Genomic DNA, 23,241 nt, shown 5'->3' with positions numbered 1-23,241 from the left:
AGGCACTCTTGAGGATCATGGAGTCAAAGCCTTGACTCCATGCTGAGCTTCAGTCAAATCCTCTCAGTCTATAAAAGCTGCACTTTGGTTTCAGCCTGGCTGCTTTTCTGCAGAATGAGCATGACAGCATCCTCCTGGCTTCCCCACACCACTTGTGGACCAGGCCTCTGGAGAGCACTCCTTTGTTCTGCTCCAGAAAGAGTTTCCCAGCACAATTGTTCTGCATTAGAAAGATGTATTTTTAGTGACCAGTTCCAGATAGATTGGTCTGTCTTTCTGTGCATAATCAGGCACAGCTACACAGACTCGCAGTGATGAACCGCCATCTAAGAGTCGCAGGCTGCTATTGTAGGTCTTGCCCCTGATTCCTACCCAAAAATGCTCAACCCCATCAGCACCATCATTAAGCTCTAGACAGGTGGAACCCAGCCTTACATAGAGGGTGACCCCAGCGGCCCTCCTTCCCTGCCTGTGTCTTCTGCAGGGTTACAAATATATAAACCAGAGGGAGCATAAAACAGAGGGGTATTGTGGTGGCCAACAGCTTGCCGGAAGGCCTCACGGTTTCATTTCATCCTAATTTTAGAACTGAAGCATAAGTAATTCTATAAGTACTTTAATGATGAAACTTAAGCAGTGTGGACCGTTAGGGAGCAGGCCCGGAGCGTTGGGGACACCAGCACCTATTGGCTGTTCTACCAGGTGGCAACTGCTTCAACCAATGTGGACTGACCAGGCAGACATTCAGATCTGCAAAGGAAGAGAGCACTCAACAAAAGTTGCTTGCTGTGCATGAACCTTGGTGTGTGTGTGTATGGTCCCATTCCTGCCTCCACAACCAAAGTGACAGAGGGCTTCCATGCAGTAGGAAACTGGAGAAGAAGTCTTGTTCCTTCTGAGTACCACAGGCAGTGGGGGAAGGAAGAGGGTGATGCACCTGGGAATTAGGATAAAAAAGGGGGCCGCGGCCTTGTCCTGGGTCTCAACAAATGGAGACACCCCAAGGGGAAATGTCCCTTGGCCTCTCCCTTTATTCCAATAACATAACAAGACTCCTCTGTGTCCTCCCTGGAGATAACCTCTGGCGTTGTGAGGTTTGTTCCCCACAGGGACACACCCTACTCTTTCAGTGCCCATTCTCCAGCTCTTCTCTGCTTTCTAACACGTCTAGAAGCCCGTGTCCTTGCTGCTGCACGGATCTCCCACGGCTCTCTGCCAGCAGCGCTCCAGAGCTCCCAGCTCCTCCAGCTGGCAGGGCCTCAGCGCCTGCCCTGTGCCCTCCCGCCCTGACGGCCGCACCAGGCCCTGCTTGCTGTCCTCATGCTGGCACTCCTGGCCCCAGTGCTCTCCAAGGCCTTCTCCGGGGGCACCTTCCTGCGGCCTTTCACTCTCTGCACCAGGCCCAGCAGAGACCTGAGAGCGGCAGTGTCTCGGACAAGGGCCTGCAGGGACTGCACCAGGCCCAGTGGCTTCCCACTGACAAGCGGGGCCGGCTTGGGCTGGAGATGCACAAGAAATTCTTGCCTCTCAGGCTGCTCAGGCCCTGGCCCACACTGCCCACAGCAGCTGTGGCTGCCCCATCCCTGGCAGCATTCCAGGCCAGGCTGGACGGGGCCTGAAACAACCGGGCCTAGGAGAAGGTGTCCCTGCCCTTGGCAGCAGGGTGCAACAAGACCATTTTTAAGGATCCTTCCAAGGGAGGCCCTTCTGGCCTTCTGTGGTCGCAGGGGCCGCGGTCAACTGGACTTCATTTCTGATTAGAACCAATTCACCACTGCAAGTTTGGCCAATTTCAAGGAGACTCTTCACAAGCTCACATTCACAACTTGTCGCTTTTACCTACACCACAGGTCTGGTTGAGGTCAATAAAGTCTTGCACGATCCAGGTTCTGGAATCTTGTCCTTTATTGAATCAAGAGCAACGAAATTTCTAGGTTGCTACTCATAAAAGCACTAACTATAGAACATAATTGTGTGTCCCCAGCAGACAGAGACACCATATATGTCTTTACTACTACATTAAAAAAAAACTCTTTAATATTAAACTCTTCATATATACAATATAAAAGATGTAATTGGTATGTATGTTATAAATGTATCGATTTCATGAAAACCTTATAATAATGTGCTATACTGTATATACGGTATAAGTGCCCTATGAGCATTAATATGTATCACAACTTAGAGTGACGCTAAATATTGGCTATATTGCATTCTTTAAACAAAATTACATATTTGACCCTTTAGAATAATTTCTTCGCATTATATAAAATGACAACATTCATGTAATTGACCATATATATATTTTTCTATTGGCTTTTATGATCTTTTACTATTATATATGGTAATTGATAAGCTTTCTAGCATATAATATGCACACAGGGGACATATATACACCCATTCACAACTTAGATCTCTACGTATACAAAATATCAGCTCAGCTCCAGCACGGTTTGGTACAATGCTGACCTGAAGGATTCCCATGCGGGAAGAAGGAGAAGCACCCTCGCATTCGCTGATCCTAAACATTGTAGCCAGAGATTGTGGAGCCTCTCTCCCCAGAGAAAGTTAAGAACCTTGTTCCAAACGCAATCCTTTGTAGTGTAGAGCGGGAAGACCTGCCTGGAGCACCTCTGAACCAAATGATACCACCAGTGGTCCTTTCAAACATTCCCTCATCTGAGATTCTGAGATCGGCGTCTCTGCACAGGATGTAGCCCTCGGAGCGAAAATGGACTCAAAGAAAGAGGTGGGGGAACAATAGCATTTCCTTGTGCATCTTCCTTGATCTATGTAGCCAACCTGTTCATCACTGGATGCAGTGCTTGGGAGGCTCTTGAGGCCACACTGTTGCTGCTGCTGCTGCTGCTGCTGATGGCATAGTGCTGCTACGCAGCGTTTTCCCTTCCCTCTCCAAAGCCCACGTTCTCCCTTCTTTTCCCGTCTCCTGAGAGCTGCTTCTCTGCCACCCGGTGGGAGCCTCACAAGCACAGCTCTGGGCAGGACAACCTCTTTCACCGTTCATTTCTAAGGATCCGTTTGAACCAACGCTGCAGATCCATGTACTGGCTCATTGCCTGAGAGTGGGCAACGGGATTCATCACCAGGTCATGGAAGAGATTGCATGACCTGGCCATTAGGACCTCTGGGGGCAAGCGGATGCCCTGAGGAAGCCTCTGGTTGCCCACAATGAAGTGATTGAGGCGTCTCGTTTCCACAGACGTGCGCAGGCTCTCGCTGATATCCATCAGCCGACTCACAAAATGTCTCCTGCGCCACACTGACGCGGGCAAGATGCTCAGGAGGTGCATGACAATGGTCTTGATGGTATAGGTGGAAAAGCCTAAGCCCAGCTGAAGACGAGTGAAGAACTGCAGGCATTTCAGGTGCAAGCTGTCAGGGGGAGCCCGCCTGGCGATGTACATGAAGAACTTCCTCTCGGCCACAGCGTAGCTCTCTGGCCAGATTGTGCTGGAGGTGTGGGCTTGCCTAGGCTGGCTGCTCACAAAGACGTCTGAGTTGCCTTGCCGCACCCCGAAGAGCATCTCGATCCGGTAGCTTTCTCTGCCATTGGTCACCTTGAACTGGCAGGAGCGTCTGGAGGGCAGCAGCACTAAATGCCAACGGTGTGACTCAGGCAAAGCTGGCCAGATTGCTCTCACCAGCTGGTAGAACCAGCGGGCAGTTTTCTCCACGTCCAGGTAGGAGCCTGTGCACAGGGTATGAAGGAGGCTGGGATCCTGATGCCTCCTCAGCTCCTCCTCAGGGTGGTGCAGGAAGCACAGCATGTTCTCACCCTGCTGCTCACTCGTGCAGGTGCACTCCTGCTGCACGCGGATGTGGAAGTTCCTCAAGCGCCTCTGCTGTGCAGTGCCCAGCTCTAGGTGGAAGCTGTGCCCTCGGGGAGGTGTCATGGGTACGAGCACCTGGTAGACAACATCCTGCTCACGGGGACTCCAACCTTCGAAGGCACTGCCCACCCCAATGGCTCCGTGCAGCACCGGATAGAAACTGTTGGACAAGACCCGTCGAAAATAAATTGCAAAATGCTTCATCAGGGTTCTTGTCCACATGCATCCTCCCTGCAGGTCCTGCACAGGCCACTGTATGCGCTCCATTAAGACTCTTCCAAAATTGTCGGCACGATCACAGGATTCTTGCACTTGATTTCCGACGTCATTGACGTTCACTGCGAAGCCAGCCTCATTGCCAGCTTCATTCGCAGCAGCATTGTCGACATCCTCTGCACGGCCACCATCACCGTCATCTTCCTCCACCTCCATTTCATTGTCTCCTTCATCTTCATTTCCAAAGTCTTCTTCATGTGCATCCACATTTTCAACCTCCTCTTCATTTACACCATCATGTCCTTCTCCTTGCTCCTCTCTCCTCAGGCTCCCTTTCCTCCACATATACCACAGTGCCAAGAGAAGGAGCAGGAGCCCAGCAAGAGCCCAGACCTGCCAGTGCTGCCGGGCAGAGGAGAGCAGGTCTCCCCAGGCCAAGACACCCTGCTTCAGCAGGACCAGCTGCTCCACCTCGCGCTGCAGACGAATCTTCTCCTCTTCCTGGAGCTTGGCACGCACCTCCATTTGCAGACGTGCCACCTCGTCCAAGCCATCACCCACGGGCTGTGGGTACTGGACTAAACTTTGCAAGAGCAAGAGCCACAATACCCAGGTATCCATGGTCTGCAGGAGGATGGAGAGAAGGCCTTGAGAGAGAGGGGCTGAGAGGGAGGCAGCTGGCAGCAGGGATTGGCGGGGGTGGGGGGCAGCAGGGACAGGAATCTCAGGGATCTGCGAGCAGGAAGCACAGGACCCCAGAGAGCTGGCAAGCAGCCAGGCCCGTTCTGCTGCCCGAGCAGCAGCAGCAGCAGCAGCAGCAGCAGCAGCAGCAGCAGCAGCACGGTGTCCTGCCCAAGGCTGCGCCATGAGGGGCTGTTCCTGGATGCAGGGGGAAAAGCCAGCCCCGGGTACTGCGTTTCTGCGCCGGCCCTTATGCCCAGCCCAGCCTCCCCACCATGTGCGCACTCACCGCTTGCCCAAGCAATACAGGGCCAGCGTTGCCTGCTGGGGCCTTGTATAGCTGCCCCCATTTGTGACATGGCCCCGTGATGTCATGCTCGTCACAGTACACCACAACCAGCCCAGCCCCACCCTTTGTCCCCACCCCAGCTCGGACTGTCGCAGGGGCCCTGGGCTACCGGTTAAGGCAGCCTTTGAGTGAATCTTCTTCAAAGAGCCTCTCTTGGCCCTTCTCTTGTCTTTTTTCTCAGCTGCCCTCCACTGGCAATCTCATAGATATCCATGTTGGAAGGCACTCTTGAGGATCATGGAGTCAAAGCCTTGACTCCATGCTGAGCTTCAGTCAAATCCTCTCAGTCTATAAAAGCTGCACTTTGGTTTCAGCCTGGCTGCTTTTCTGCAGAATGAGCATGACAGCATCCTCCTGGCTTCCCCACACCACTTGTGGACCAGGCCTCTGGAGAGCACTCCTTTGTTCTGCTCCAGAAAGAGTTTCCCAGCACAATTGTTCTGCATTAGAAAGATGTATTTTTAGTGACCAGTTCCAGATAGATTGGTCTGTCTTTCTGTGCATAATCAGGCACAGCTACACAGACTCGCAGTGATGAACCGCCATCTAAGAGTCGCAGGCTGCTATTGTAGGTCTTGCCCCTGATTCCTACCCAAAAATGCTCAACCCCATCAGCACCATCATTAAGCTCTAGACAGGTGGAACCCAGCCTTACATAGAGGGTGACCCCAGCGGCCCTCCTTCCCTGCCTGTGTCTTCTGCAGGGTTACAAATATATAAACCAGAGGGAGCATAAAACAGAGGGGTATTGTGGTGGCCAACAGCTTGCCGGAAGGCCTCACGGTTTCATTTCATCCTAATTTTAGAACTGAAGCATAAGTAATTCTATAAGTACTTTAATGATGAAACTTAAGCAGTGTGGACCGTTAGGGAGCAGGCCCGGAGCGTTGGGGACACCAGCACCTATTGGCTGTTCTACCAGGTGGCAACTGCTTCAACCAATGTGGACTGACCAGGCAGACATTCAGATCTGCAAAGGAAGAGAGCACTCAACAAAAGTTGCTTGCTGTGCATGAACCTTGGTGTGTGTGTGTATGGTCCCATTCCTGCCTCCACAACCAAAGTGACAGAGGGCTTCCATGCAGTAGGAAACTGGAGAAGAAGTCTTGTTCCTTCTGAGTACCACAGGCAGTGGGGGAAGGAAGAGGGTGATGCACCTGGGAATTAGGATAAAAAAGGGGGCCGCGGCCTTGTCCTGGGTCTCAACAAATGGAGACACCCCAAGGGGAAATGTCCCTTGGCCTCTCCCTTTATTCCAATAACATAACAAGACTCCTCTGTGTCCTCCCTGGAGATAACCTCTGGCGTTGTGAGGTTTGTTCCCCACAGGGACACACCCTACTCTTTCAGTGCCCATTCTCCAGCTCTTCTCTGCTTTCTAACACGTCTAGAAGCCCGTGTCCTTGCTGCTGCACGGATCTCCCACGGCTCTCTGCCAGCAGCGCTCCAGAGCTCCCAGCTCCTCCAGCTGGCAGGGCCTCAGCGCCTGCCCTGTGCCCTCCCGCCCTGACGGCCGCACCAGGCCCTGCTTGCTGTCCTCATGCTGGCACTCCTGGCCCCAGTGCTCTCCAAGGCCTTCTCCGGGGGCACCTTCCTGCGGCCTTTCACTCTCTGCACCAGGCCCAGCAGAGACCTGAGAGCGGCAGTGTCTCGGACAAGGGCCTGCAGGGACTGCACCAGGCCCAGTGGCTTCCCACTGACAAGCGGGGCCGGCTTGGGCTGGAGATGCACAAGAAATTCTTGCCTCTCAGGCTGCTCAGGCCCTGGCCCACACTGCCCACAGCAGCTGTGGCTGCCCCATCCCTGGCAGCATTCCAGGCCAGGCTGGACGGGGCCTGAAACAACCGGGCCTAGGAGAAGGTGTCCCTGCCCTTGGCAGCAGGGTGCAACAAGACCATTTTTAAGGATCCTTCCAAGGGAGGCCCTTCTGGCCTTCTGTGGTCGCAGGGGCCGCGGTCAACTGGACTTCATTTCTGATTAGAACCAATTCACCACTGCAAGTTTGGCCAATTTCAAGGAGACTCTTCACAAGCTCACATTCACAACTTGTCGCTTTTACCTACACCACAGGTCTGGTTGAGGTCAATAAAGTCTTGCACGATCCAGGTTCTGGAATCTTGTCCTTTATTGAATCAAGAGCAATGAAATTTCTAGGTTGCTACTCATAAAAGCACTAACTATAGAACATAATTGTGTGTCCCCAGCAGACAGAGACACCATATATGTCTTTACTACTACATTAAAAAAAAAAACTCTTTAATATTAAACTCTTCATATATACAATATAAAAGATGTAATTGGTATGTATGTTATAAATGTATCGATTTCATGAAAACCTTATAATAATGTGCTATACTGTATATACGGTATAAGTGCCCTATGAGCATTAATATGTATCACAACTTAGAGTGACGCTAAATATTGGCTATATTGCATTCTTTAAACAAAATTACATATTTGACCCTTTAGAATAATTTCTTCGCATTATATAAAATGACAACATTCATGTAATTGACCATATATATATTTTTCTATTGGCTTTTATGATCTTTTACTATTATATATGGTAATTGATAAGCTTTCTAGCATATAATATGTACACAGGGGACATATATACACCCATTCACAACTTAGATCTCTACGTATACAAAATATCAGCTCAGCTCCAGCACGGTTTGGTACAATGCTGACCTGAAGGATTCCCATGCGGGAAGAAGGAGAAGCACCCTCGCATTCACTGATCCTAAACATTGTAGCCAGAGATTGTGGAGCCTCTCTCCCCAGAGAAAGTTAAGAACCTTGTTCCAAACGCAATCCTTTGTAGTGTAGAGCGGGAAGACCTGCCTGGAGCACCTCTGAACCAAATGATACCACAAGGGAGGGAAAATGGACTCAAAGAAAGAGGTGGGGGAACAATAGCATTTCCTTGTGCATCTTCCTTGATCTATGTAGCCAACCTGTTCATCACTGGATGCAGTGCTTGGGAGGCTCTTGAGACCACACTGTTGCTGCTGCTGCTGCTGCTGCTGATGGCATAGTGCTGCTACGCAGCGTTTTCCCTTCCCTCTCCAAAGCCCACGTTCTCCCTTCTTTTCCCGTCTCCTGAGAGCTGCTTCTCTGCCACCCGGTGGGAGCCTCACAAGCACAGCTCTGGGCAGGACAACCTCTTTCACCGTTCATTTCTAAGGATCCGTTTGAACCAACGCTGCAGATCCATGTACTGGCTCATTGCCTGAGAGTGGGCAACGGGATTCATCACCAGGTCATGGAAGAGATTGCATGACCTGGCCATTAGGACCTCTGGGGGCAAGCGGATGCCCTGAGGAAGCCTCTGGTTGCCCACAATGAAGTGATTGAGGCGTCTCGTTTCCACAGACGTGCGCAGGCTCTCGCTGATATCCATCAGCCGACTCACAAAATGTCTCCTGCGCCACACTGACGCGGGCAAGATGCTCAGGAGGTGCATGACAATGGTCTTGATGGTATAGGTGGAAAAGCCTAAGCCCAGCTGAAGACGAGTGAAGAACTGCAGGCATTTCAGGTGCAAGCTGTCAGGGGGAGCCCGCCTGGCGATGTACATGAAGAACTTCCTCTCGGCCACAGCGTAGCTCTCTGGCCAGATTGTGCTGGAGGTGTGGGCTTGCCTAGGCTGGCTGCTCACAAAGACGTCTGAGTTGCCTTGCCGCACCCCAAAGAGCATCTCGATCCGGTAGCTTTCTCTGCCATTGGTCACCTTGAACTGGCAGGAGCGTCTGGAGGGCAGCAGCACTAAATGCCAACGGTGTGACTCAGGCAAAGCTGGCCAGATTGCTCTCACCAGCTGGTAGAACCAGCGGGCAGTTTTCTCCACGTCCAGGTAGGAGCCTGTGCACAGGGTATGAAGGAGGCTGGGATCCTGATGCCTCCTCAGCTCCTCCTCAGGGTGGTGCAGGAAGCACAGCATGTTCTCACCCTGCTGCTCACTCGTGCAGGTGCACTCCTGCTGCACGCGGATGTGGAAGTTCCTCAAGCGCCTCTGCTGTGCAGTGCCCAGCTCTAGGTGGAAGCTGTGCCCTCGGGGAGGTGTCATGGGTACGAGCACCTGGTAGACAACATCCTGCTCACGGGGACTCCAACCTTCGAAGGCACTGCCCACCCCAATGGCTCCGTGCAGCACCGGATAGAAACTGTTGGACAAGACCCGTCGAAAATAAATTGCAAAATGCTTCATCAGGGTTCTTGTCCACATGCACCCTCCCTGCAGGTCCTGCACAGGCCACTGTATGCGCTCCATTAAGACTCTTCCAAAATTGTCGGCACGATCACGGGATTCTTGCACTTGATTTCCGACGTCATTGACGTTCACTGCAAAGCCAGCCTCATTGCCAGCTTCATTCGCAGCAGCATTGTCGACATCCTCTGCACGGCCACCATCACCGTCATCTTCCTCCACCTCCATTTCATTGTCTCCTTCATCTTCATTTCCAAAGTCTTCTTCATGTGCATCCACATTTTCAACCTCCTCTTCATTTACACCATCATGTCCTTCTCCTTGCTCCTCTCTCCTCAGGCTCCCTTTCCTCCACATATACCACAGTGCCAAGAGAAGGAGCAGGAGCCCAGCAAGAGCCCAGACCTGCCAGTGCTGCCGGGCAGAGGAGAGCAGGTCTCCCCAGGCCAAGACACCCTGCTTCAGCAGGACCAGCTGCTCCACCTCGCGCTGCAGACGAATCTTCTCCTCTTCCTGGAGCTTGGCACGCACCTCCATTTGCAGACGTGCCACCTCGTCCAAGCCATCACCCACGGGCTGTGGGTACTGGACTAAACTTTGCAAGAGCAAGAGCCACAATACCCAGGTATCCATGGTCTGCAGGAGGATGGAGAGAAGGCCTTGAGAGAGAGGGGCTGAGAGGGAGGCAGCTGGCAGCAGGGATTGGCGGGGGTGGGGGGCAGCAGGGACAGGAATCTCAGGGATCTGCGAGCAGGAAGCACAGGACCCCAGAGAGCTGGCAAGCAGCCAGGCCCGTTCTGCTGCCCGAGCAGCAGCAGCAGCAGCAGCAGCAGCAGCAGCAGCAGCAGCAGCACGGTGTCCTGCCCAAGGCTGCGCCATGAGGGGCTGTTCCTGGATGCAGGGGGAAAAGCCAGCCCCGGGTACTGCGTTTCTGCGCCGGCCCTTATGCCCAGCCCAGCCTCCCCACCATGTGCGCACTCACCGCTTGCCCAAGCAATACAGGGCCAGCGTTGCCTGCTGGGGCCTTGTATAGCTGCCCCCATTTGTGACATGGCCCCGTGATGTCATGCTCGTCACAGTACACCACAACCAGCCCAGCCCCACCCTTTGTCCCCACCCCAGCTCGGACTGTCGCAGGGGCCCTGGGCTACCGGTTAAGGCAGCCTTTGAGTGAATCTTCTTCAAAGAGCCTCTCTTGGCCCTTCTCTTGTCTTTTTTCTCAGCTGCCCTCCACTGGCAATCTCATAGATATCCATGTTGGAAGGCACTCTTGAGGATCATGGAGTCAAAGCCTTGACTCCATGCTGAGCTTCAGTCAAATCCTCTCAGTCTATAAAAGCTGCACTTTGGTTTCAGCCTGGCTGCTTTTCTGCAGAATGAGCATGACAGCATCCTCCTGGCTTCCCCACACCACTTGTGGACCAGGCCTCTGGAGAGCACTCCTTTGTTCTGCTCCAGAAAGAGTTTCCCAGCACAATTGTTCTGCATTAGAAAGATGTATTTTTAGTGACCAGTTCCAGATAGATTGGTCTGTCTTTCTGTGCATAATCAGGCACAGCTACACAGACTCGCAGTGATGAACCGCCATCTAAGAGTCGCAGGCTGCTATTGTAGGTCTTGCCCCTGATTCCTACCCAAAAATGCTCAACCCCATCAGCACCATCATTAAGCTCTAGACAGGTGGAACCCAGCCTTACATAGAGGGTGACCCCAGCGGCCCTCCTTCCCTGCCTGTGTCTTCTGCAGGGTTACAAATATATAAACCAGAGGGAGCATAAAACAGAGGGGTATTGTGGTGGCCAACAGCTTGCCGGAAGGCCTCACGGTTTCATTTCATCCTAATTTTAGAACTGAAGCATAAGTAATTCTATAAGTACTTTAATGATGAAACTTAAGCAGTGTGGACCGTTAGGGAGCAGGCCCGGAGCGTTGGGGACACCAGCACCTATTGGCTGTTCTACCAGGTGGCAACTGCTTCAACCAATGTGGACTGACCAGGCAGACATTCAGATCTGCAAAGGAAGAGAGCACTCAACAAAAGTTGCTTGCTGTGCATGAACCTTGGTGTGTGTGTGTATGGTCCCATTCCTGCCTCCACAACCAAAGTGACAGAGGGCTTCCATGCAGTAGGAAACTGGAGAAGAAGTCTTGTTCCTTCTGAGTACCACAGGCAGTGGGGGAAGGAAGAGGGTGATGCACCTGGGAATTAGGATAAAAAAGGGGGCCGCGGCCTTGTCCTGGGTCTCAACAAATGGAGACACCCCAAGGGGAAATGTCCCTTGGCCTCTCCCTTTATTCCAATAACATAACAAGACTCCTCTGTGTCCTCCCTGGAGATAACCTCTGGCGTTGTGAGGTTTGTTCCCCACAGGGACACACCCTACTCTTTCAGTGCCCATTCTCCAGCTCTTCTCTGCTTTCTAACACGTCTAGAAGCCCGTGTCCTTGCTGCTGCACGGATCTCCCACGGCTCTCTGCCAGCAGCGCTCCAGAGCTCCCAGCTCCTCCAGCTGGCAGGGCCTCAGCGCCTGCCCTGTGCCCTCCCGCCCTGACGGCCGCACCAGGCCCTGCTTGCTGTCCTCATGCTGGCACTCCTGGCCCCAGTGCTCTCCAAGGCCTTCTCCGGGGGCACCTTCCTGCGGCCTTTCACTCTCTGCACCAGGCCCAGCAGAGACCTGAGAGCGGCAGTGTCTCGGACAAGGGCCTGCAGGGACTGCACCAGGCCCAGTGGCTTCCCACTGACAAGCGGGGCCGGCTTGGGCTGGAGATGCACAAGAAATTCTTGCCTCTCAGGCTGCTCAGGCCCTGGCCCACACTGCCCACAGCAGCTGTGGCTGCCCCATCCCTGGCAGCATTCCAGGCCAGGCTGGACGGGGCCTGAAACAACCGGGCCTAGGAGAAGGTGTCCCTGCCCTTGGCAGCAGGGTGCAACAAGACCATTTTTAAGGATCCTTCCAAGGGAGGCCCTTCTGGCCTTCTGTGGTCGCAGGGGCCGCGGTCAACTGGACTTCATTTCTGATTAGAACCAATTCACCACTGCAAGTTTGGCCAATTTCAAGGAGACTCTTCACAAGCTCACATTCACAACTTGTCGCTTTTACCTACACCACAGGTCTGGTTGAGGTCAATAAAGTCTTGCACGATCCAGGTTCTGGAATCTTGTCCTTTATTGAATCAAGAGCAACGAAATTTCTAGGTTGCTACTCATAAAAGCACTAACTATAGAACATAATTGTGTGTCCCCAGCAGACAGAGACACCATATATGTCTTTACTACTACATTAAAAAAAACTCTTAATATTAAACTCTTCATATATACAATATAAAAGATGTAATTGGTATGTATGTTATAAATGTATCGATTTCATGAAAACCTTATAATAATGTGCTATACTGTATATACGGTATAAGTGCCCTATGAGCATTAATATGTATCACAACTTAGAGTGACGCTAAATATTGGCTATATTGCATTCTTTAAACAAAATTACATATTTGACCCTTTAGAATAATTTCTTCGCATTATATAAAATGACAACATTCATGTAATTGACCATATATATATTTTTCTATTGGCTTTTATGATCTTTTACTATTATATATGGTAATTGATAAGCTTTCTAGCATATAATATGCACACAGGGGACATATATACACCCATTCACAACTTAGATCTCTACGTATACAAAATATCAGCTCAGCTCCAGCACGGTTTGGTACAATGCTGACCTGAAGGATTCCCATGCGGGAAGAAGGAGAAGCACCCTCGCATTCGCTGATCCTAAACATTGTAGCCAGAGATTGTGGAGCCTCTCTCCCCAGAGAAAGTTAAGAACCTTGTTCCAAACGCAATCCTTTGTAGTGTAGAGCGGGAAGACCTGCCTGGAGCACCTCTGAACCAAATTATACCACCAGTGGTCCTTTCAAACATTCCCTCATCTGAGATTCTGAGATCGGCGTCTCTGCACAGGATGTAGCCCTCGGAGGGAAAATGGACTCAAAGAAAGAGGTGGGGGAACAATAGCATTTCCTTGTGCATCTTCCTTGATCTATGTAGCCAACCTGTTCATCACTGGATGCAGTGCTTGGGAGGCTCTTGAGACCACACTGTTGCTGCTGCTGCTGCTGCTGCTGATGGCATAGTGCTGCTACGCAGCGTTTTCCCTTCCCTCTCCAAAGCCCACGTTCTCCCTTCTTTTCCCGTCTCCTGAGAGCTGCTTCTCTGCCACCCGGTGGGAGCCTCACAAGCACAGCTCTGGGCAGGACAACCTCTTTCACCGTTCATTTCTAAGGATCCGTTTGAACCAACGCTGCAGATCCATGTACTGGCTCATTGCCTGAGAGTGGGCAACGGGATTCATCACCAGGTCATGGAAGAGATTGCATGACCTGGCCATTAGGACCTCTGGGGGCAAGCGGATGCCCTGAGGAAGCCTCTGGTTGCCCACAATGAAGTGATTGAGGCGTCTCGTTTCCACAGACGTGCGCAGGCTCTCGCTGATATCCATCAGCCGACTCACAAAATGTCTCCTGCGCCACACTGACGCGGGCAAGATGCTCAGGAGGTGCATGACAATGGTCTTGATGGTATAGGTGGAAAAGCCTAAGCCCAGCTGAAGACGAGTGAAGAACTGCAGGCATTTCAGGTGCAAGCTGTCAGGGGGAGCCCGCCTGGCGATGTACATGAAGAACTTCCTCTCGGCCACAGCGTAGCTCTCTGGCCAGATTGTGCTGGAGGTGTGGGCTTGCCTAGGCTGGCTGCTCACAAAGACGTCTGAGTTGCCTTGCCGCACCCCAAAGAGCATCTCGATCCGGTAGCTTTCTCTGCCATTGGTCACCTTGAACTGGCAGGAGCGTCTGGAGGGCAGCAGCACTAAATGCCAACGGTGTGACTCAGGCAAAGCTGGCCAGATTGCTCTCACCAGCTGGTAGAACCAGCGGGCAGTTTTCTCCACGTCCAGGTAGGAGCCTGTGCACAGGGTATGAAGGAGGCTGGGATCCTGATGCCTCCTCAGCTCCTCCTCAGGGTGGTGCAGGAAGCACAGCATGTTCTCACCCTGCTGCTCACTCGTGCAGGTGCACTCCTGCTGCACGCGGATGTGGAAGTTCCTCAAGCGCCTCTGCTGTGCAGTGCCCAGCTCTAGGTGGAAGCTGTGCCCTCGGGGAGGTGTCATGGGTACGAGCACCTGGTAGACAACATCCTGCTCACGGGGACTCCAACCTTCGAAGGCACTGCCCACCCCAATGGCTCCGTGCAGCACCGGATAGAAACTGTTGGACAAGACCCGTCGAAAATAAATTGCAAAATGCTTCATCAGGGTTCTTGTCCACATGCATCCTCCCTGCAGGTCCTGCACAGGCCACTGTATGCGCTCCATTAAGACTCTTCCAAAATTGTCGGCACGATCACGGGATTCTTGCACTTGATTTCCGACGTCATTGACGTTCACTGCGAAGCCAGCCTCATTGCCAGCTTCATTCGCAGCAGCATTGTCGACATCCTCTGCACGGCCACCATCACCGTCATCTTCCTCCACCTCCATTTCATTGTCTCCTTCATCTTCATTTCCAAAGTCTTCTTCATGTGCATCCACATTTTCAACCTCCTCTTCATTTACACCATCATGTCCTTCTCCTTGCTCCTCTCTCCTCAGGCTCCCTTTCCTCCACATATACCACAGTGCCAAGAGAAGGAGCAGGAGCCCAGCAAGAGCCCAGACCTGCCAGTGCTGCCGGGCAGAGGAGAGCAGGTCTCCCCAGGCCAAGACACCCTGCTTCAGCAGGACCAGCTGCTCCACCTCGCGCTGCAGACAAATCTTCTCCTCTTCCTGGAGCTTGGCACGCACCTCCATTTGCAGACGTGCCACCTCGTCCAAGCCATCACCCATGGGCTGTGGGTACTGGACTAAACTTTGCAAGAGCAAGAGCCACAATACCCAGGTATCCATGGTCTGCAGGAGGATGGAGAGAAGGCCTTGAGAGAGAGGGGCTGAGAGGGAGGCAGCTGGCAGCAGGGATTGGCGGGGGTGGGGGGCAGCAGGGACAGGAATCTCAGGGATCTGCGAGCAGGAAGCACAGGACCCCAGAGAGCTGGCAAGCAGCCAGGCCCGTTCTGCTGCCCGAGCAGCAGCAGCAGCAGCAGCAGCAGCAGCAGCAGCAGCAGCAGCAGCACGGTGTCCTGCCCAAGGCTGCGCCATGAGGGGCTGTTCCTGGATGCAGGGGGAAAAGCCAGCCCCGGGTACTGCGTTTCTGCGCCGGCCCTTATGCCCAGCCCAGCCTCCCCACCATGTGCGCACTCACCGCTTGCCCAAGCAATACAGGGCCAGCGTTGCCTGCTGGGGCCTTGTATAGCTGCCCCCATTTGTGACATGGCCCCGTGATGTCATGCTCGTCACAGTACACCACAACCAGCCCAGCCCCACCCTTTGTCCCCACCCCAGCTCGGACTGTCGCAGGGGCCCTGGGCTACCGGTTAAGGCAGCCTTTGAGTGAATCTTCTTCAAAGAGCCTCTCTTGGCCCTTCTCTTGTCTTTTTTCTCAGCTGCCCTCCACTGGCAATCTCATAGATATCCATGTTGGAAGGCACTCTTGAGGATCATGGAGTCAAAGCCTTGACTCCATGCTGAGCTTCAGTCAAATCCTCTCAGTCTATAAAAGCTGCACTTTGGTTTCAGCCTGGCTGCTTTTCTGCAGAATGAGCATGACAGCATCCTCCTGGCTTCCCCACACCACTTGTGGACCAGGCCTCTGGAGAGCACTCCTTTGTTCTGCTCCAGAAAGAGTTTCCCAGCACAATTGTTCTGCATTAGAAAGATGTATTTTTAGTGACCAGTTCCAGATAGATTGGTCTGTCTTTCTGTGCATAATCAGGCACAGCTACACAGACTCGCAGTGATGAACCGCCATCTAAGAGTCGCAGGCTGCTATTGTAGGTCTTGCCCCTGATTCCTACCCAAAAATGCTCAACCCCATCAGCACCATCATTAAGCTCTAGACAGGTGGAACCCAGCCTTACATAGAGGGTGACCCCAGCGGCCCTCCTTCCCTGCCTGTGTCTTCTGCAGGGTTACAAATATATAAACCAGAGGGAGCATAAAACAGAGGGGTATTGTGGTGGCCAACAGCTTGCCGGAAGGCCTCACGGTTTCATTTCATCCTAATTTTAGAACTGAAGCATAAGTAATTCTATAAGTACTTTAATGATGAAACTTAAGCAGTGTGGACCGTTAGGGAGCAGGCCCGGAGCGTTGGGGACACCAGCACCTATTGGCTGTTCTACCAGGTGGCAACTGCTTCAACCAATGTGGACTGACCAGGCAGACATTCAGATCTGCAAAGGAAGAGAGCACTCAACAAAAGTTGCTTGCTGTGCATGAACCTTGGTGTGTGTGTGTATGGTCCCATTCCTGCCTCCACAACCAAAGTGACAGAGGGCTTCCATGCAGTAGGAAACTGGAGAAGAAGTCTTGTTCCTTCTGAGTACCACAGGCAGTGGGGGAAGGAAGAGGGTGATGCACCTGGGAATTAGGATAAAAAAGGGGGCCGCGGCCTTGTCCTGGGTCTCAACAAATGGAGACACCCCAAGGGGAAATGTCCCTTGGCCTCTCCCTTTATTCCAATAACATAACAAGACTCCTCTGTGTCCTCCCTGGAGATAACCTCTGGCGTTGTGAGGTTTGTTCCCCACAGGGACACACCCTACTCTTTCAGTGCCCATTCTCCAGCTCTTCTCTGCTTTCTAACACGTCTAGAAGCCCGTGTCCTTGCTGCTGCACGGATCTCCCACGGCTCTCTGCCAGCAGCGCTCCAGAGCTCCCAGCTCCTCCAGCTGGCAGGGCCTCAGCGCCTGCCCTGTGCCCTCCCGCCCTGACGGCCGCACCAGGCCCTGCTTGCTGTCCTCATGCTGGCACTCCTGGCCCCAGTGCTCTCCAAGGCCTTCTCCGGGGGCACCTTCCTGCGGCCTTTCACTCTCTGCACCAGGCCCAGCAGAGACCTGAGAGCGGCAGTGTCTCGGACAAGGGCCTGCAGGGACTGCACCAGGCCCAGTGGCTTCCCACTGACAAGCGGGGCCGGCTTGGGCTGGAGATGCACAAGAAATTCTTGCCTCTCAGGCTGCTCAGGCCCTGGCCCACACTGCCCACAGCAGCTGTGGCTGCCCCATCCCTGGCAGCATTCCAGGCCAGGCTGGACGGGGCCTGAAACAACCGGGCCTAGGAGAAGGTGTCCCTGCCCTTGGCAGCAGGGTGCAACAAGACCATTTTTAAGGATCCTTCCAAGGGAGGCCCTTCTGGCCTTCTGTGGTCGCAGGGGCCGCGGTCAACTGGACTTCATTTCTGATTAGAACCAATTCACCACTGCAAGTTTGGCCAATTTCAAGGAGACTCTTCACAAGCTCACATTCACAACTTGTCGCTTTTACCTACACCACAGGTCTGGTTGAGGTCAATAAAGTCTTGCACGATCCAGGTTCTGGAATCTTGTCCTTTATTGAATCAAGAGCAACGAAATTTCTAGGTTGCTACTCATAAAAGCACTAACTATAGAACATAATTGTGTGTCCCCAGCAGACAGAGACACCATATATGTCTTTACTACTACATTAAAAAAAACTCTTTAATATTAAACTCTTCATATATACAATATAAAAGATGTAATTGGTATGTATGTTATAAATGTATCGATTTCATGAAAACCTTATAATAATGTGCTATACTGTATATACGGTATAAGTGCCCTATGAGCATTAATATGTATCACAACTTAGAGTGACGCTAAATATTGGCTATATTGCATTCTTTAAACAAAATTACATATTTGACCCTTTAGAATAATTTCTTCGCATTATATAAAATGACAACATTCATGTAATTGACCATATATATATTTTTCTATTGGCTTTTATGATCTTTTACTATTATATATGGTAATTGATAAGCTTTCTAGCATATAATATGCACACAGGGGACATATATACACCCATTCACAACTTAGATCTCTACGTATACAAAATATCAGCTCAGCTCCAGCACGGTTTGGTACAATGCTGACCTGAAGGATTCCCATGCGGGAAGAAGGAGAAGCACCCTCGCATTCGCTGATCCTAAACATTGTAGCCAGAGATTGTGGAGCCTCTCTCCCCAGAGAAAGTTAAGAACCTTGTTCCAAACGCAATCCTTTGTAGTGTAGAGCGGGAAGACCTGCCTGGAGCACCTCTGAACCAAATGATACCACCAGTGGTCCTTTCAAACATTCCCTCATCTGAGATTCTGAGATCGGCGTCTCTGCACAGGATGTAGCCCTCGGAGGGAAAATGGACTCAAAGAAAGAGGTGGGGGAACAATAGCATTTCCTTGTGCATCTTCCTTGATCTATGTAGCCAACCTGTTCATCACTGGATGCAGTGCTTGGGAGGCTCTTGAGACCACACTGTTGCTGCTGCTGCTGCTGCTGCTGATGGCATAGTGCTGCTACGCAGCGTTTTCCCTTCCCTCTCCAAAGCCCACGTTCTCCCTTCTTTTCCCGTCTCCTGAGAGCTGCTTCTCTGCCACCCGGTGGGAGCCTCACAAGCACAGCTCTGGGCAGGACAACCTCTTTCACCGTTCATTTCTAAGGATCCGTTTGAACCAACGCTGCAGATCCATGTACTGGCTCATTGCCTGAGAGTGGGCAACGGGATTCATCACCAGGTCATGGAAGAGATTGCATGACCTGGCCATTAGGACCTCTGGGGGCAAGCGGATGCCCTGAGGAAGCCTCTGGTTGCCCACAATGAAGTGATTGAGGCGTCTCGTTTCCACAGACGTGCGCAGGCTCTCGCTGATATCCATCAGCCGACTCACAAAATGTCTCCTGCGCCACACTGACGCGGGCAAGATGCTCAGGAGGTGCATGACAATGGTCTTGATGGTATAGGTGGAAAAGCCTAAGCCCAGCTGAAGACGAGTGAAGAACTGCAGGCATTTCAGGTGCAAGCTGTCAGGGGGAGCCCGCCTGGCGATGTACATGAAGAACTTCCTCTCGGCCACAGCGTAGCTCTCTGGCCAGATTGTGCTGGAGGTGTGGGCTTGCCTAGGCTGGCTGCTCACAAAGACGTCTGAGTTGCCTTGCCGCACCCCAAAGAGCATCTCGATCCGGTAGCTTTCTCTGCCATTGGTCACCTTGAACTGGCAGGAGCGTCTGGAGGGCAGCAGCACTAAATGCCAACGGTGTGACTCAGGCAAAGCTGGCCAGATTGCTCTCACCAGCTGGTAGAACCAGCGGGCAGTTTTCTCCACGTCCAGGTAGGAGCCTGTGCACAGGGTATGAAGGAGGCTGGGATCCTGATGCCTCCTCAGCTCCTCCTCAGGGTGGTGCAGGAAGCACAGCATGTTCTCACCCTGCTGCTCACTCGTGCAGGTGCACTCCTGCTGCACGCGGATGTGGAAGTTCCTCAAGCGCCTCTGCTGTGCAGTGCCCAGCTCTAGGTGGAAGCTGTGCCCTCGGGGAGGTGTCATGGGTACGAGCACCTGGTAGACAACATCCTGCTCACGGGGACTCCAACCTTCGAAGGCACTGCCCACCCCAATGGCTCCGTGCAGCACCGGATAGAAACTGTTGGACAAGACCCGTCGAAAATAAATTGCAAAATGCTTCATCAGGGTTCTTGTCCACATGCATCCTCCCTGCAGGTCCTGCACAGGCCACTGTATGCGCTCCATTAAGACTCTTCCAAAATTGTCGGCACGATCACGGGATTCTTGCACTTGATTTCCGACGTCATTGACGTTCACTGCAAAGCCAGCCTCATTGCCAGCTTCATTCGCAGCAGCATTGTCGACATCCTCTGCACGGCCACCATCACCGTCATCTTCCTCCACCTCCATTTCATTGTCTCCTTCATCTTCATTTCCAAAGTCTTCTTCATGTGCATCCACATTTTCAACCTCCTCTTCATTTACACCATCATGTCCTTCTCCTTGCTCCTCTCTCCTCAGGCTCCCTTTCCTCCACATATACCACAGTGCCAAGAGAAGGAGCAGGAGCCCAGCAAGAGCCCAGACCTGCCAGTGCTGCCGGGCAGAGGAGAGCAGGTCTCCCCAGGCCAAGACACCCTGCTTCAGCAGGACCAGCTGCTCCACCTCGCGCTGCAGACAAATCTTCTCCTCTTCCTGGAGCTTGGCACGCACCTCCATTTGCAGACGTGCCACCTCGTCCAAGCCATCACCCATGGGCTGTGGGTACTGGACTAAACTTTGCAAGAGCAAGAGCCACAATACCCAGGTATCCATGGTCTGCAGGAGGATGGAGAGAAGGCCTTGAGAGAGAGGGGCTGAGAGGGAGGCAGCTGGCAGCAGGGATTGGCGGGGGTGGGGGGCAGCAGGGACAGGAATCTCAGGGATCTGCGAGCAGGAAGCACAGGACCCCAGAGAGCTGGCAAGCAGCCAGGCCCGTTCTGCTGCCCGAGCAGCAGCAGCAGCAGCAGCAGCAGCAGCAGCAGCAGCAGCAGCACGGTGTCCTGCCCAAGGCTGCGCCATGAGGGGCTGTTCCTGGATGCAGGGGGAAAAGCCAGCCCCGGGTACTGCGTTTCTGCGCCGGCCCTTATGCCCAGCCCAGCCTCCCCACCATGTGCGCACTCACCGCTTGCCCAAGCAATACAGGGCCAGCGTTGCCTGCTGGGGCCTTGTATAGCTGCCCCCATTTGTGACATGGCCCCGTGATGTCATGCTCGTCACAGTACACCACAACCAGCCCAGCCCCACCCTTTGTCCCCACCCCAGCTCGGACTGTCGCAGGGGCCCTGGGCTACCGGTTAAGGCAGCCTTTGAGTGAATCTTCTTCAAAGAGCCTCTCTTGGCCCTTCTCTTGTCTTTTTTCTCAGCTGCCCTCCACTGGCAATCTCATAGATATCCATGTTGGAAGGCACTCTTGAGGATCATGGAGTCAAAGCCTTGACTCCATGCTGAGCTTCAGTCAAATCCTCTCAGTCTATAAAAGCTGCACTTTGGTTTCAGCCTGGCTGCTTTTCTGCAGAATGAGCATGACAGCATCCTCCTGGCTTCCCCACACCACTTGTGGACCAGGCCTCTGGAGAGCACTCCTTTGTTCTGCTCCAGAAAGAGTTTCCCAGCACAATTGTTCTGCATTAGAAAGATGTATTTTTAGTGACCAGTTCCAGATAGATTGGTCTGTCTTTCTGTGCATAATCAGGCACAGCTACACAGACTCGCAGTGATGAACCGCCATCTAAGAGTCGCAGGCTGCTATTGTAGGTCTTGCCCCTGATTCCTACCCAAAAATGCTCAACCCCATCAGCACCATCATTAAGCTCTAGACAGGTGGAACCCAGCCTTACATAGAGGGTGACCCCAGCGGCCCTCCTTCCCTGCCTGTGTCTTCTGCAGGGTTACAAATATATAAACCAGAGGGAGCATAAAACAGAGGGGTATTGTGGTGGCCAACAGCTTGCCGGAAGGCCTCACGGTTTCATTTCATCCTAATTTTAGAACTGAAGCATAAGTAATTCTATAAGTACTTTAATGATGAAACTTAAGCAGTGTGGACCGTTAGGGAGCAGGCCCGGAGCGTTGGGGACACCAGCACCTATTGGCTGTTCTACCAGGTGGCAACTGCTTCAACCAATGTGGACTGACCAGGCAGACATTCAGATCTGCAAAGGAAGAGAGCACTCAACAAAAGTTGCTTGCTGTGCATGAACCTTGGTGTGTGTGTGTATGGTCCCATTCCTGCCTCCACAACCAAAGTGACAGAGGGCTTCCATGCAGTAGGAAACTGGAGAAGAAGTCTTGTTCCTTCTGAGTACCACAGGCAGTGGGGGAAGGAAGAGGGTGATGCACCTGGGAATTAGGATAAAAAAGGGGGCCGCGGCCTTGTCCTGGGTCTCAACAAATGGAGACACCCCAAGGGGAAATGTCCCTTGGCCTCTCCCTTTATTCCAATAACATAACAAGACTCCTCTGTGTCCTCCCTGGAGATAACCTCTGGCGTTGTGAGGTTTGTTCCCCACAGGGACACACCCTACTCTTTCAGTGCCCATTCTCCAGCTCTTCTCTGCTTTCTAACACGTCTAGAAGCCCGTGTCCTTGCTGCTGCACGGATCTCCCACGGCTCTCTGCCAGCAGCGCTCCAGAGCTCCCAGCTCCTCCAGCTGGCAGGGCCTCAGCGCCTGCCCTGTGCCCTCCCGCCCTGACGGCCGCACCAGGCCCTGCTTGCTGTCCTCATGCTGGCACTCCTGGCCCCAGTGCTCTCCAAGGCCTTCTCCGGGGGCACCTTCCTGCGGCCTTTCACTCTCTGCACCAGGCCCAGCAGAGACCTGAGAGCGGCAGTGTCTCGGACAAGGGCCTGCAGGGACTGCACCAGGCCCAGTGGCTTCCCACTGACAAGCGGGGCCGGCTTGGGCTGGAGATGCACAAGAAATTCTTGCCTCTCAGGCTGCTCAGGCCCTGGCCCACACTGCCCACAGCAGCTGTGGCTGCCCCATCCCTGGCAGCATTCCAGGCCAGGCTGGACGGGGCCTGAAACAACCGGGCCTAGGAGAAGGTGTCCCTGCCCTTGGCAGCAGGGTGCAACAAGACCATTTTTAAGGATCCTTCCAAGGGAGGCCCTTCTGGCCTTCTGTGGTCGCAGGGGCCGCGGTCAACTGGACTTCATTTCTGATTAGAACCAATTCACCACTGCAAGTTTGGCCAATTTCAAGGAGACTCTTCACAAGCTCACATTCACAACTTGTCGCTTTTACCTACACCACAGGTCTGGTTGAGGTCAATAAAGTCTTGCACGATCCAGGTTCTGGAATCTTGTCCTTTATTGAATCAAGAGCAACGAAATTTCTAGGTTGCTACTCATAAAAGCACTAACTATAGAACATAATTGTGTGTCCCCAGCAGACAGAGACACCATATATGTCTTTACTACTACATTAAAAAAAACTCTTTAAT

At 52.7% G+C, this 23,241-nt stretch overlaps 4 protein-coding genes across 4 annotated transcripts; all 4 read right to left on the bottom strand.

Moving 5' to 3' along the window:
- Window positions 1-2,876: 2,876 nt before the first annotated feature.
- On the bottom strand, window positions 2,877-5,123 carry LOC141728904 (inositol 1,4,5-trisphosphate receptor-interacting protein-like 1). The gene is made up of 2 exons (XM_074540220.1): window positions 5,038-5,123; window positions 2,877-4,650 (listed from the first exon to the last, which is right to left on the bottom strand). The coding sequence occupies exons 1-2, from the start codon at window positions 5,121-5,123 to the stop codon at window positions 3,015-3,017; spliced, it is 1,722 nt and encodes a 573-aa protein (XP_074396321.1). The 3' UTR covers window positions 2,877-3,014.
- Window positions 5,124-8,040: 2,917 nt separating this feature from the next.
- LOC141728903 (inositol 1,4,5-trisphosphate receptor-interacting protein-like 1) lies at window positions 8,041-10,375 on the bottom strand. Its single transcript, XM_074540219.1, has 2 exons — window positions 10,290-10,375; window positions 8,041-9,902 (listed from the first exon to the last, which is right to left on the bottom strand). Exons 1-2 carry the CDS (start codon window positions 10,373-10,375, stop codon window positions 8,267-8,269), a joined length of 1,722 nt encoding a protein of 573 aa, XP_074396320.1. The 3' UTR covers window positions 8,041-8,266.
- A 2,980-nt stretch (window positions 10,376-13,355) lies between these two features.
- On the bottom strand, window positions 13,356-15,195 carry LOC141728902 (inositol 1,4,5-trisphosphate receptor-interacting protein-like 1). Its single transcript, XM_074540218.1, has one exon. It carries the CDS (start codon window positions 15,193-15,195, stop codon window positions 13,582-13,584), a length of 1,614 nt encoding a protein of 537 aa, XP_074396319.1. The 3' UTR covers window positions 13,356-13,581.
- A 3,479-nt stretch (window positions 15,196-18,674) lies between these two features.
- On the bottom strand, window positions 18,675-20,514 carry LOC141728901 (inositol 1,4,5-trisphosphate receptor-interacting protein-like 1). The gene has a single exon (XM_074540217.1). It carries the CDS (start codon window positions 20,512-20,514, stop codon window positions 18,901-18,903), a length of 1,614 nt encoding a protein of 537 aa, XP_074396318.1. The 3' UTR covers window positions 18,675-18,900.
- Window positions 20,515-23,241: the final 2,727 nt, after the last annotated feature.

The sequence above is a fragment of the Zonotrichia albicollis genome, chromosome 4 (genome assembly GCF_047830755.1).
Source record: "Zonotrichia albicollis isolate bZonAlb1 chromosome 4, bZonAlb1.hap1, whole genome shotgun sequence".
NCBI lineage: Eukaryota > Metazoa > Chordata > Aves > Passeriformes > Passerellidae > Zonotrichia > Zonotrichia albicollis.
The sequence above is the reverse complement of the archived record's forward strand: the minus strand, read 5'-3'. Positions and strand labels throughout refer to the sequence as shown.